Source organism: Otolemur garnettii, unplaced genomic scaffold, assembly GCF_000181295.1.
Source record: "Otolemur garnettii isolate 467f Iridium unplaced genomic scaffold, OtoGar3 scaffold00113, whole genome shotgun sequence".
NCBI lineage: Eukaryota > Metazoa > Chordata > Mammalia > Primates > Galagidae > Otolemur > Otolemur garnettii.
The window spans coordinates 5464477-5478179 of record NW_003852508.1 but is presented as its reverse complement, the minus strand read 5'-3'; the positions used below and the strand labels follow the sequence as shown (position 1 = coordinate 5478179).

Below are 13703 nucleotides of genomic sequence, written 5' to 3'. Positions count from 1 at the left end.
GGCCATTGGCCTTTCTGGTGCAGGAAGTTAGCCTGACGACCAGCATGGGTGGTGGTTATGCAGCAGAAACACAGCAGCACAAACAATAATGTAACGTTTGGCTCCAAAGACTCCGTCTTTAACAGTGTGCAAATTATGCTCAGAAGTATAAGTCAACTCCTGTTTAAGGAGAAAAGATTTTATAGGGTAGAAAAAAGGGTGTGGCTCAACTTGCTCATCTGTAAATGGGGCTAATAGCATCTTTCTTAAACAGTTGTTTTGAGGAACAACTATACATACATATTATTTAAAAATGCCTCAGACAGTGGGATATGACTTTCTTCCATGGGCCCATAAACAAATACCTTCCATATAAGTTACGGGATTGAAAAATCTCTAAGGTATTAAAAAGCAAGCTCTTCAGTATCAACTGCCATTCGTTTTAAGATAAACTTTCCATATAAACTTTTTTCTCCCTACCAAGTAAATGATTCAGGAACCAAATGGTCTCATCTTTTGGCCTGAAAGGGTTCCTTTTACGTAAAGCCAACCACAGTCAGAAAGGAAGTGGGGAAGAATTTATGCCCCTCTTTTATATTCCTCCTGCAGCACGTTGCGTTACAAACACGATTAGAGTAAGAGGTTAAGGAGGAGGAGAGAGGGGCTTCTAAATTCCCTTGCAAAGGGCTTTTCGCCCATGGGGGTGGTTTGAGGTCAGAGAGATCCAGCATGTTGGTAGTGAAAGGCCCCCTAACCATTTACTGATACATCCTTGAAAAAGAAGACAGCTATAAAAGATTACACAGGGGTTCTTTATAATACCTAAACATCCTCCCCTCACTGCCTTTGATGTTGGGTTGGCTTCATTTAAAAATAAATCTAGTTGACTTTTTTAAAACCACAAAGCCTCAACACAAATACAAATTACAATAGGGAACCAAAATGCAGGCTCACAGTGGGCAAATTAAATCTTCTCCCTGTCGCCTTGATGTGCCTGGCATAGCAACACCTCACTTTGAGCAACAAGGCGGGCAAGGCTGCAGCAAATTGCAAGCCTCAAATTGGACCCCTGGATTTATAGAATGACATATGTTAAATCTGGCTTATATTAAAAGGGAGAGTTCAGGGCCTCCTGTCAAAGCTGCCCTCCCTCCCCCCTTTTATTTTTCTTAATTTCTTGAGATAGGAGATGACCCCCCACCCCCACCCCGGGCTCTGGGGGGATGAAGTCCCAGGTGGGATCTCAGCAGGCGGCAAGGAGGGGGCTGCACATTTGCCTTTTAAAAGGGGACAGACTGCCACTGCTTCCCACAGCACAGCAGCTGTTCAGGGGCCTGCAGGTGGAAGGTCGGGGGTCGCTGGAATTGACGATGTTGTTGAAAAGTGATGTTTTGCCAAGGGCTTGTGGTTGCCTCCCGCTGAGATCTGCCAAATTCCTGGAAGACACAGCCTTCTGTTCCTCAGTGATAATTAAGCCTTGCTTCCCTAACTAAAGATTGACTTCACATTATTCAAACAGGGCTTGGTCCTGTGAGCTGGGTGGAAAACAAGCAAGTGAAAGAAGCAGGTAACTTTTTCTTTTAGGAAAAAGCGGAAAACCACATATTCAGTGATTACAGAATGTATGGGAATCAGACTCGAATTCTCATCCCAATTCTGTTACTTAGTAGTATGTGATCCTGGAGAACTTTTCTGGTCTAAGCATCAGTTTCCTCATCTATATAAAGGGTGTAACAACTCCAGAGAGTTCCTGTGAGGGTTAAAAAAGATTTCTGTGACTCTAGAGAGCAAATTCTGAGACCATATCATACATACACCTATAGGTAGCTGGAAAAGGGCTTATTATTTAATAGCTCATTGATTGCTGTGGCAACTCTGAAGACTTGGCCGGGCATCTTATTCTCATTTTACAAACAAGAAAGGCCAGAACGCAGAGGAACTTGGAAAGAATGCATAGGGTTGTGGGGACTCTCCGCCAGTCCTCAATCCTGAACCACAGGGCCCATAGAGCACCTCAAAATCCCAGTCACTGAAAAGGAGAATTGAAATGTACATTTCTTCCTATCAAAAGTAAGTCCTAAAATCCTTAGCCTCCATCCTGATTTAAAACACTGGCTGCTTCTGTTTCCCATTCAGGCTCCTCCTTATCAGCTGCTGGGTCTGTTTTTGTTGCAAGTACGGAATAAAGTCTGATCCTGGAAGGCACACTGGATGCCTCAACAGCAAGGTATATACCACCGGCTATTGCTTTAAAATCGAGAGGACAAAGAATCAGACTGTAGTTTTTGATTTTCAGTTGTTTTCTTAAAAAAAAAAATCTAGATTACAGGTACATATGCCTACTCTGGTGAGGCTTCCTGCTGGTTCTTAAGTAAGGTCTTTACCCATACCTTACACTCCCAAGGAAACATACGTGTAGTCCTCTGTAGACCACTCCTGCTAGTCTAAAATGTTTTACTTTTCTTAGCAAGCTTCCCTGCATATTGCTTTTCTCCAGGCCCTGCTTGTTAGGACTCAGTGTTCAGCAGGCTGGCTCCCAGGTAGCTCAGTCCATTACATCTGCAAGCTCGACCCTCACCATCATGACAATCCTCCCTGAAGTCTGATTTTCTTTCCATCATTGCTTAATGACATAACAAGACTAAGAATCCTGAAAATCAATGATGTCACCTTTCTGTCGGGTGGATATTTTAGAAGAATCATTCTATTTTTTTGAGACAGAGCCTCAAGCTGTCACCCTGGGTAGAGTGCTGTGGCATCACAGCTCACAGCAACCTCCAACTCCTGGGCTCAAGGAATTCTCCTGCCTCGGCCTTCCAAGTAGCTGGGACCACAGCTGCCTGCCACAATGCCCCGCTATTTTTTGGTTGCAGCCGTCATTGTTGTTTGCTGGGTCCGGGCTGGATTCGAACCTACCAGTTCAAGTGTATGTGGCTGGCGCCTTAGCCGCTTGAGCCACAGGCGCGCTGAGCCAGAAGAATCATTCTTACTAGCAAAGAAATAGCTTCAAGAAATGCACCTGTTGTATATTAAATGCATGCTTGGGGAATTGCAAATAATGTAGCAGTTCATTTTAACTGCTGATGGCCTTTGCTGTCACTCCTGTGAAAATTAATATATTTCTAGTGTTTGGTATCTGAACATGTGTTTTCCTCATTTGTTATTTAGTCTCAAACAATAACAAAACCCCTAATGGTCTGACTCTTAATACTGGTAGCAGAACCATCATTCTCTGAGAAATGAAATAGGTCTCAACTCCCAGAATAGGCTGGTTATACAGATTTAAGGTACATATTCAAAGCATTAAACTGGAAATTCTGTATTTAAACTCCCAAGCCACACCATCTCAGTTTTCACTTACATTGAACTTCCTTTAATTGGGTTGGTGGAGATATTCTCCACCTGAGTTCAAATGTCTTTAGAAAGGTAGCATTTGAGCACATGCACAATAATGCCACATGATCTTGATTCTAGGTATATAGTAAGTAATTTAGAGTCTTTTAATGATGCTATAAACCCCAATTAGAACTGTGCAAATACATAGGAGCCACAACTAAAACTAATTGTGTTTTTGACGTGCATGGAGCAAGCCTGTGGTGAAAGCATCATCTGTCCAAGGGAATTGAGTTTTGGTTTTAGTTTGCCCCTAACTACATGTGACCTGGGCAAAGCCATTTGAAACTTTATTTAAAAAAACAGACTTTGGGACTTCAGTTTTTAATCTAAAAAACTATGGAGTTAGAGTATTCCTAGGTGTTCTTTTAATTCATAAAACTTATTGTTCAACTATTTTGATACCATTTAAAGAAAAAAAAATTTTGACACAAAGTCTCAGTCTGTCACCCTGGGTACAGAGTACCTTAGTGTCATAGCTCACAGCAACCTCAAACTCTCGGGCTCAAGTGATCCCCTTGCCTCAGCTTCCGGAGTAACTGGGACTACAGGTGCCCACCAGTATGCCTGGATGGTTTTTCTATTTTTGGTAGAGGTGGCATCTCGCTCTTGCTCAGGTTTGTTTTTAATTCCTAAGCTCAAGCAATCCACCCCCCTTGGCCTCTCTGAGTGTTAGGATTATAGGCATGAGCCATGGGAGCCTGGCCCATTGAAAAAATATTTTAATGTCAGCCATTTGGTGAGGTTAGCATGTTTATTCACTTGGGAAACAAACTGAACTGTGCTTTGAAAGTGTTAGGAGTTACCTGGCCCTACGAAGTTAAGAGATGCAATACTTCTATCCCAGCCTTGGGGACAAAGCTGCCTTGCATACCACCAGCATCATTCACGTGATATTTTATTTGAATGTTGACCCCTGGAGTTATGCAATTTGACTTCAGGGATCTGGGTAAACAGATCCTGATAGGATCTGCAGCAAATAATCCACAGAGAGACCAAAGCAGGAGTACAGAACAGGGAGCCATCAGTTCTGCCCAAATTAGAATTTTTTTTATAGAGAATTTAAACTTTTCTCACCTTCGAAAGCATTCCCTTTCACCTATTTGTGCAAGAGTAGAATACAAACGCATACCTCCTTTTTAAAGCAAGATCTTCTTTCTAGCTTTAGGTAACAAAGGTGTTTCAATAAACTTGGCCCTGTGGCTTATCAAGGCGGTTTTTCTTTTGACATACAAACGTCAAATTTGATATACCAAATCTCTGCTTTCACAACGAGTCTTGCAAATTAGTGGACACAAATTGCTCTACTGAGATTTTATATTTTATATTACGCTTGGATCTGTGTGTACTTGTGTGTGTAAAGCACACAAAGTTATACACGTTTCTAGGTATGATGAACCAGAACAACACCAATTTTATTTTTAAACTTCACAGGGGCATCGTCGTTCATAGGCAGGTGATAAGAGCGTCTCTTAGCTTCCTAGGGAATCACCTGATAGGTGATGGAGTCTGGCATGGCTTTCGTCCACAGATGCATATTGTCATCTTACTGAGTCCAGGAGAGACAAGTATGTTAAAGTGAGGGTGAGGAAGGATCTAGCAGCCTGGTGGGGATACCAGGGAGATAATTCACTGAAAAGTACAGCAGGGTCGTAGCCAGAGTGAAGGGCCTTATGACCAAGCATATTATGGGCATTATGACGACAGAGCTTCCTCAGATTTCTCAGAGGTTATGAGTGGTTTAGCTACTGTCGGATTAAACAGTCAACAAGTGGTTGATTATCCGCTCTCATTTTTCTACCCTCATTTTGTAAAGCCAACATGCTAGTATTGAACTGGCTTCCTCTCTTTGCTGGGAATACCAAACCCTGTGGAAAGATGATACGTTCGCCCTAGTCGAGGAGGGTCAGGTAGCTATAACCCAAGGCCAGATAAGAGGGATGCGGACGCTGCCTGGCCACCAAGGAAGGAGATCCAAAGTGTTCACATGACTCCTGGCCCTGCAACCCCGCAGGCTGTGGCTTCTGCTCTGTTTTCACAGGCCCCGCCAGATATTTCTGCAAAGTACTTAACTTCTTGCATCCCTCGCTTGAATGTGTTGCTGATGTTTTTGCCAAGAAAGCCAGCCAGCTAGCAACTCCGTGCACCACAGTCGGCAGCTTGTCTTCAATTTGTCTCACTCCCTTTGTCTGAGGACTGAACTCTGAACCTGCACTCCCTCACTGAGACCGAGGTGCACACTCACTCCTTCACCCCTCGCTCCACCAGCAGCCAGGGGACCTTTCCAGCAAAGATGCCAGGAATTCAAAGCCTCGGAGGCCCGAGGGAGACAGCGACTCTCCACATTCTAGGTGCACAAAGCCCAAAGCTTAGCAACAAAGGGAAACTGAATCCCTCTACTAACCGCACACGTTTTTATTTCTGTGACTAAGGGTGTTCTCCAGACCGGCACTTGCCCGCAGTACATGTTTGCACCTGGAAAAGATAACGCAGCCCAGGTCGCTATTTATCCTGCCCGTTCTTTTAGAATGGCCAGGTGGGAGAGGCTCATCACAGCATGAGGTTTAGCTTGTCAAGAGATTTGTCACGTCACAAGGGACAAGCTGTCATTTCTCTAGCTGCTTCCCCTGAACCTAAAGTGGAGTTGAACCCTAAGAAGCTGCACTTCTTGTGGGTCAAGAAAGACTAGATATTGGCAGTTTCATGTGTTCCTCTTAATATTAGGGATCCGTAGGAATTAACTCTTATGGGCCAGGCACAGTGGCGCATGCCTGTAATCCTAGCACTCTGGGAGGCCGAGGTGGGTAGGTTGCTTGAGGTCAGGAGTTCAAGACCAGCCTGAGCTAGAGTGAGACCCTGTCTCTACTAAAACAACAACAACAACAACAACAACAACAACAAGAAGACAAACTAGCTGTGCGTTGTGGCGGTGCCTGTAGTCCCAACTATATGGAAGGCTGAAGCAAGAGGATTGTTCAAGCCCAAGAATTTGACGTTGCTATGAACTATGATTTCACGGCACTCTACTTAGGGCGACAGAGTGACAATCTGTCTCCAAAAAATAAAATAATAATTAACTCTCACGAAGTGGCTTCAGCACCCCAGGTCCTGCATGGGGACTGTATCTACACTGCCTTTCTTAATTCATTCAGGACCTCACTTCAAGGTGCTAATATTGTCTCCATTTTACAGACCAGACAATGGAGGTTCCTGGAGGTTAAAGAAAGTGCCCATGGTCTTAGTGAGGACAGCTGAGCCCAGAAACCAGGTTTGTTTGCCTCTAAGGCCTGAATACTTTTCACTCTGTCATGTGTAGATCTTGCTTTATAGAAGGGCATAGATAATTTATTTGAATTAAAAAGGAGTAACTTGCTTGTGGAAATGACTGAGCCACCTGGTATTGTATTACCACCTTATTTAAACACCACAAGTGGCTCCCGGCTTGCAGTTCCCTACAAACTCACTTGATGTCCTTAATATTCTACAACAGTTTCCCTTTTAGGCTTTATCCCTTCCTGCCTCATGGGTAGCCCATTCTCCAGTTTCCAGGTTACATATGAGATTGCCTCACCTATACAGCACCCACCTGTCCCTGCCATGCTCTCTTCCTAAAATCATCTACCCAATCTCTATACAATCATTTGCAGAAACTTCACCCATCCTTTGTAGCCCACTTTGAAGTCTCTTGGTCCATATATTTTTCTGATTCTCCCCAAAGCTGGGAATGCTTCTCCCTCCAAACATCCATAGCCCTGTGGAATTGTGCTCTGTACTTGCTACTGTGGTGCCACTGGCGAGGCCATTGAACCCTGCCCGTCCTCTCCCAGAATAGGGCTCAGGCAGACTTATTCTGCAGAGGATAAGACAGTAAATATTTTATGCTTTGCAGGTTATACCGTATCTGCCATAACTACTCAATTTGGCCATTCTATCGTGAAAGCAGCCATAGACGATAAAAAAAAATGAGCATAGCTGTTTCTCAACAAAATTTTATTAACAAAAACTGGTGGCAAGCTGAATTCGGACTGCAGGCCCCAGTGTACCAACCCCTGTCTGAGGTTCTCGGTCCCTAAATGTTAGCAATTGTGTCCTCCTCATGTCCGAATCCCTGTTGTGCTGTAGAGGGCTACAAGGGCACTAAATCCACATATATTTGTGGAAATAAATAGAATTTTTAATTGCTGAATCAGACGTTTTTTAAAAAGCTATTGTTGAGAACTCTGCAGACTCTTCTCCTGACGCAATTACTGTCTATACTGCAACGAAGCTGTCAGAACCTCTTGACCTAGGGTTGATCTTCCCATAGGCGTAGGACCTTGCCTCAAGCTTCAAAGGCAGGCTGACTTTTTAGGAGCCATAAAACACCCTATTTTGTCAACTCCTCCTCCCGGCTCAGGGAATCACCTGTAAAGTTTACAGCTGTAGAAAGTCACGTAGGCTGGGATTCTGCTAACGCAGCAAAGGGAGCTATACAAAGCTCTCAAGACTATTTCCTTTCATTGAATCAGCTGGCTATTAAATTTGTAAGTGAGCTGCCATGGACAGCCACTTGCCAATGTGGGCTTCATTTCATGAATTTAGTCTCAGACTCTGCGGAAGCTTAAATTATCTGCCTAGGTGGTTGACTCCAAAACACAATGGCTCGTCCAGGCCACATTCCTTGGGTGCTAGGACAGCCTTCTCTATTTGTTGGCAATATTTTAACATCAAAACACTTCCATCCTTTAAGTTACTGGGCATGCTCTGTGGGTCACCCGCCTTGTCTTCAAACGCATTGTTGTTTCTTACCCTAAGTTTAACTTTCTTCTATCTAGTCTGAATCACTTGATATGATAGAGATGATCTATAGGCTACTGACTGGAATTCTCAATTAGTTATACTAAGGTACAAATTAAGAATACTAAAAAAAATAAGTTGTCCAGAGATAATAATGACCAGCAACTAGACAGCCCTTAGCAATTACTTACCTATAGGGTGTCCCGAAAGCCACCCCTAAAGTTGCCATATGTAGGGAAAACGGGAAATTGTAGCTAAATACAAAGTCATTACAAAATTGATTGTCTCTACAGGTTGGGTACCTCTTTGTAAAATTCTGTAATGACTATTTTGTAAATAAAGGTACATTTAGGTACAATTTCTACTTTGGGGACACCCTGTATTTTCTTAAAGTTCTTCCTGTTTGGAATCTTGGCTAACAACCAGTGTGGATGAAAAGACGTGGCATTTCAGTACAAATAGATTAAGAAATAGTTTTGGAGGTTTAGTGATAAAGGAAACAGATATCAATTTTCTGCTCCCTGCCTCTCTGACGCCAAGCTTTCAGCAGACACAGAGCGACCTCGGCTGCTCTGTACGGAAGACTGAGTGTGTACGGCAGGGTTGGGAAGAAACGGTGTCGACAGAGGAAGCAGCAAAGTCATGTTCTCTGCTGCCAAAGCGCCCAGACTTGCCTACCCTTGGCTAGTGAGAACTGTCGGCATGGTACAGCTCTCTGCTCTCTGTCTCATCCCCCCATGCCATCAGCCCTGTCCCCAGAGCCTCCTCTGGAAGATTCCTGCCTCTCAAAAAGAAACATCAGGTTATTTTAAAGCCACGACCTTAGAAGACCTCCTGGGCAAGCCACTCCTGCTGCTGTCTGCAGTAATCCTAATTGCACATCTGCAGCAAAGCTGCTGGAAGGATTCGCCTGGAAAATAAACCCATGTTTCTACAACTGGACCAGGGGTCTCCACTGTGCTGCTGTGAAAAGCATACCGTGTGATCATCATCATCATTATTAGATCAGACTCACAAATGTTACCTAAGACAATCGAAGGGACTCTTGGGAAAAAGTGCCCCATTCTCCCTACATGTGTCTCTTCCTTTCCACTTAGCAACTTGCAGACGTTGGAAACACGATTCCTAATCACACCACCCAGATGAGGCCTGTTCCTTCAGGCCCAGTGGCTCTGCCTGCTCTGAGGTCTGGGCTTCAGTTACCCTCATGCAGAAGCCGGTGCTCCTGGACACGCAGTGTGGAAAGACACAGGGTAGAGGGGAGGAGAGGGGAGAGGAGGAAAGGCCGTGCATGGCAGGTCGCAGAGTTGAGGTTATTACTCACATGTGTTGGGAAGCATTGGGGTACAGTTTTGAAAATTGCGGAGCTGAGTCCTCGGGGCCGTGGGGTGCTGCGTGGCTGATCACCATCAAAATGGGCCTATGGGGATACATTCTCTTAGACATTTTGAAGTAATTAATGCTCTCGTTAGTGATTAAGTCTGTGAAGTAGTCCTGAAACATATATTTGACACAAAACAAAAATTACAAAAGGTGACATTGATCAGATCACATTTGAATAAATGCTTTGTTCAGAAGCAACTCATTGCCTGGAGAGGTTAAGGTCTAAGGCAGGAAGGAAGACTGTTACCTCCCAGGGCAGCAAAAAGACAGCTTCCATTAGGGGGCAAATCAGCTGCCAGTTATTTTCTAGGGTTGCTAGATGGGTAACATGCAAAACATTCATTTTAAGTAATGCACAACTTAGCAATTAGGAAAGAAAAAAGTCAAGTCGTGTTTGCCCAAGATAATCATTAATCTGGCCATCCAAGGGCTAGAGCATGTGAAACACCGGAGACACATTTCATTCTCAGGTTGAGTTGATGTAATGCACTGGCAAAACATTTAATTACTTTGAGGGCAGGAAACAGCCACACCCACTTCAAATTTGCAGTTGCAGAACACACGCAGACACACACGCACATGGCACAGGCACACACAAGCGTACAAGCACAAGAAAAGATATTTCCTTCAAATTAAAAATCCACCTGTGGGAATTACATAACCATCACTCATCAAAGCCATGGCCCAAATCCGGGAGCACAGGGAAAAGCTGTAATATGGGATCCAAAATTCACTTGAAACACTTGAATACGGGGAACAGTTGATTTCCTGCAGATTATACTGTGTTAATTGCGAAACTAAGGGAATACAGCTGCTGGGAGTGGGGCCCGCCACTAATAAAGTAACTTAACCCATGGGGGGTGGGGGGGCACGTCTGTAAGGAGGAGGGGGGAAGCGGAATGAAAAAGAAAGTTGAAAACTTAAATTAAACCACCTGCCTCCTCTAAGTGTGTTATCACTGGCCTGAAGCTGCAGTGTAAACTTTATTCAGAAAGTGCCCAGGCAGTGTTCGCAGTGTTGAAGACTTCCAGGCATGGCTAATCGCATGTTGTGGATGTAAGGACCTGAACAGCTGCAAAAGCAGTGCCAGAGAGACGGAATGGGTGTCACATGTCATTGTTAGGAGCAGTCCACAGGCTATCCCCTTCTTCTTCCAAGGAGGTGTCTGTTTCATGCCTTTCCTCACTAAAAAAAGAGATCTATACTTTTTGGCCACAGTTGTCTTTGACACTTAATCAACTGTGATAATGAGCAAGTTACGCTGATTTAGTATCTGGAGAGACGCTTGATTACTTTGCTCTCCTTAGGACAACAGGGGAGGAAAGGTTAATAGCTTGAAAAGGAACATGAAAAGCATCCCCACAGATAGAAAGTGATAGAGTGGCAATTAGTGCGGGAGGCCCGCGTCATTTGCATGCACCGACGGTATCCCAGACTGGGAATGTGACCCGCGGTGAGTGGTCCAGCCACTCCAGGATGCTTTCCCTCATCTTTGAAAATGAGGATGTTGCTCAAATTTGCCTCCCAGGTCCCTGCCAAGGCTCAATTTTCCTAAGTCTGGAAGCCTATTAGCAATGTTTGTGAATTCATTTGCGTTCACTGTTTTCTGAAGGGTTTGAAAGGACTTACACTTTATCTCCCACGAAGTCCTCCCCCCCACTCCCCGCTCCCTGTACTCAAATCAGGCCAAGCATAAAGGCAGCAAAGGGCCCAAATTAAATTCCCTCCTTCCGGTTTCTACCCAGGACCCTCCCCTGTCAGGAGAGGCTGCTAGATGGAGCATACTCCATGCTTCTTTTAGATAAATGAGGAAGAGATGGGTATGGCTGGAAGGGATATTTGAGGCAAATTAGCAGGCTAAATTCAAAAGTATTTTTCCCTTCACTTATGATCTGAAAAAATTTCAAATTTAAGTGAGCCATCACAAAACCGTTGTGAAATTTTAAGTCAAATCTAGGCTCCATTTGTCAGAGAGCGACATGCCGTGTCCGTTTCAGTTTCTACGGACTGAATGGGAAATCCGAGCATTGATCGTCTTGGAGGCTTTTGTGGACTCTCCCTGCCACAGGCCCTGTGTCCTTGTCATCACACATACTAAGCTTGGTCAGATAAGAAGAGGAGAACCAAGGAATGTGGTTACCCAGCCTTTAATCATTATACTCATTTGCTCTCACTCTTCCCTAAATTTGAAGCCACATGCAAAATATACTTTCACCCCAGTGAAAAGTAAAACAGCACAATGAACATTTGAGTCCATGGACAAGTCTTCCAGAGTGGGGGTGGGGGCACAAAAATTATCACGAGACAGACCAGAGGGTCTGTTATTTTCTCGGTGATACTTTCATCAAAAGCTGATTGCCTTTCATCCTAATGAGGGGGGGAAAATCACTACACAAAGGCAGTTTCCTTGAGAGTCTTTTTCTTGCCTAGAGTTTAAAATTACCTTAAAATTTCTCATGCTAACATCGTGAGAACATAGGAAGCCAATCTTGTGGATAGTTTTAACTCAGTGAAAATGGCTTTTCCCCATTATGCACAAAGTAAATTGATGCAGTGTAAAAGTGCCTGAAAATTACCTTTGCATAATCAAATCCATGCTTTTCTTTGATGCCATTGTGACAAACAGTGTAATTATAGAAACGAGAATTCTTGATTAATCCAAGCCATTCTCGCCACCCAGGAGGGATGTAGCTGCCATTATATTCATTGAGGTATTTTCCAAAAAAGGCTGCAATGGAGAAAAAAAAAGAATTATTTTTTCACATGAAATGATTAATCATAAATAAGTGCATAAATATGAAATTATAACTGGAAAAGAGATGGTAAAACAAAACTTAACCTAGATAACAGGATATGCCAAAATAACACTAGTAGAAGACTCTGACCCTTTGGCAGAGGGAAGTACACACATTTTTCTTTTGAGTGAATGTGCGTAACACCCCAGTACATGGATGAGGGTTCAGTCAAATCACCCTGATGGCCATGGCACTCTGGGTACATTTATTTCTGGTGATCTTACTGGAATGTACACTTTTGTTAAGTTGATGTGACAATCGGGAGCAGCCAGTGTGAGATGTGGAATGCTACCACCGGCCAGTGCTGGAGAACTGAATGTCTGGTCTTTGGGATTAAAATAAGCTGTCTAACTCATTATTTCAGAGTTGTGAATTATAAGAACACTATTAAAAAGCTTGTCTTTATTTTCACATATTTTAGGAAGCACAAAGTTTCTACACCAGGGAACCATGGCAAACTCCATGTTTATGGGAAATGCTCGGGGTTTTTATAGCACATGTATTTCATGTCCCGGGTGCTTATGTTAAATGCATTTTATGAACACGTATGTCTGTTACCGATAATAGTTCTGTCAACATAGAGAATTTACTCCATAGTTTACTAAGTTTCATAGACTTCCAGTGGAGTAAAAGTATATAAGTTACAAAAATGCCTCTATTCATTATAAAGACCTCTGGAAGGACTTCACGCCTGGGCTTGTCACGTTCAAGATAGGCCCCCAGGCAGGAGAGCTGACTGGTTCTTTCTGAGAGGGGGACTGCAGGTGCTGTCCTCTGCTGAGGACGGCAACAGGACACAAGGAAGGAGGGACAAGGGGAGGCTGGGGTTCCAAGAACAAACGGGTTTAGATCTTGACATCATATACCTCAGAACTAGCAGAAGGGTACCCCTAAATGTATTTCTGGGACGTTTTTGGGAGAGAAAGAGGGTGTCATTTGTAACTATGGTAATTACACTAGTGAAGCAGGTATAAACAAGCACTGTTCTGGGTGAACCTGAACGTTTGGTGACCTGCCCCCAGGAATGAATGGCTAGAGATGACTTTATTTTATGTATGTGTAGGTGAGTGTGCACGCACACACCTACACATACATACACACACGTATGCAGGTTTTAGTCTTTCTCGTATTATAGAGCTCGAACCTTTTGTTTTTGGAAGAGACCATGTCCTGCAGTCAGCCAGAAGCCTTCCATGTCAAGGCCACTTTCCACCTTCATTATCAAGGTTTTATAGATGTTCTGCGTTACATACATGGCAAAAAGTGTGTCCTGGCAGAGTGGCTTGGGGTAACAAAACAGATTCTAGTACTAAGGCACTTTATTGGTATTGGTCTTAAAATTCACATTTTGAATCTTTTTTTTTTCTTTTTTTTTTT

General features: G+C 43.6%; 1 protein-coding gene across 2 annotated transcripts in view; it reads right to left on the bottom strand.

The window, feature by feature from the left end:
* LOC100941173 (extracellular sulfatase Sulf-1) overlaps window positions 1-13703 on the bottom strand; it is a 178219-nt gene that overhangs the window by 54387 nt on the left and 110129 nt on the right. For both annotated transcript variants that reach the window (XM_003797255.2, XM_003797256.2), the window contains exons 6-7: window positions 12108-12259; window positions 9473-9642 (exon numbers count right to left, since the gene is read on the bottom strand). In XM_003797255.2, the coding sequence (XP_003797303.1) occupies window positions 9473-9642; window positions 12108-12259 (322 nt within the window). The remainder of the gene's footprint in view (window positions 1-9472; window positions 9643-12107; window positions 12260-13703) is intronic.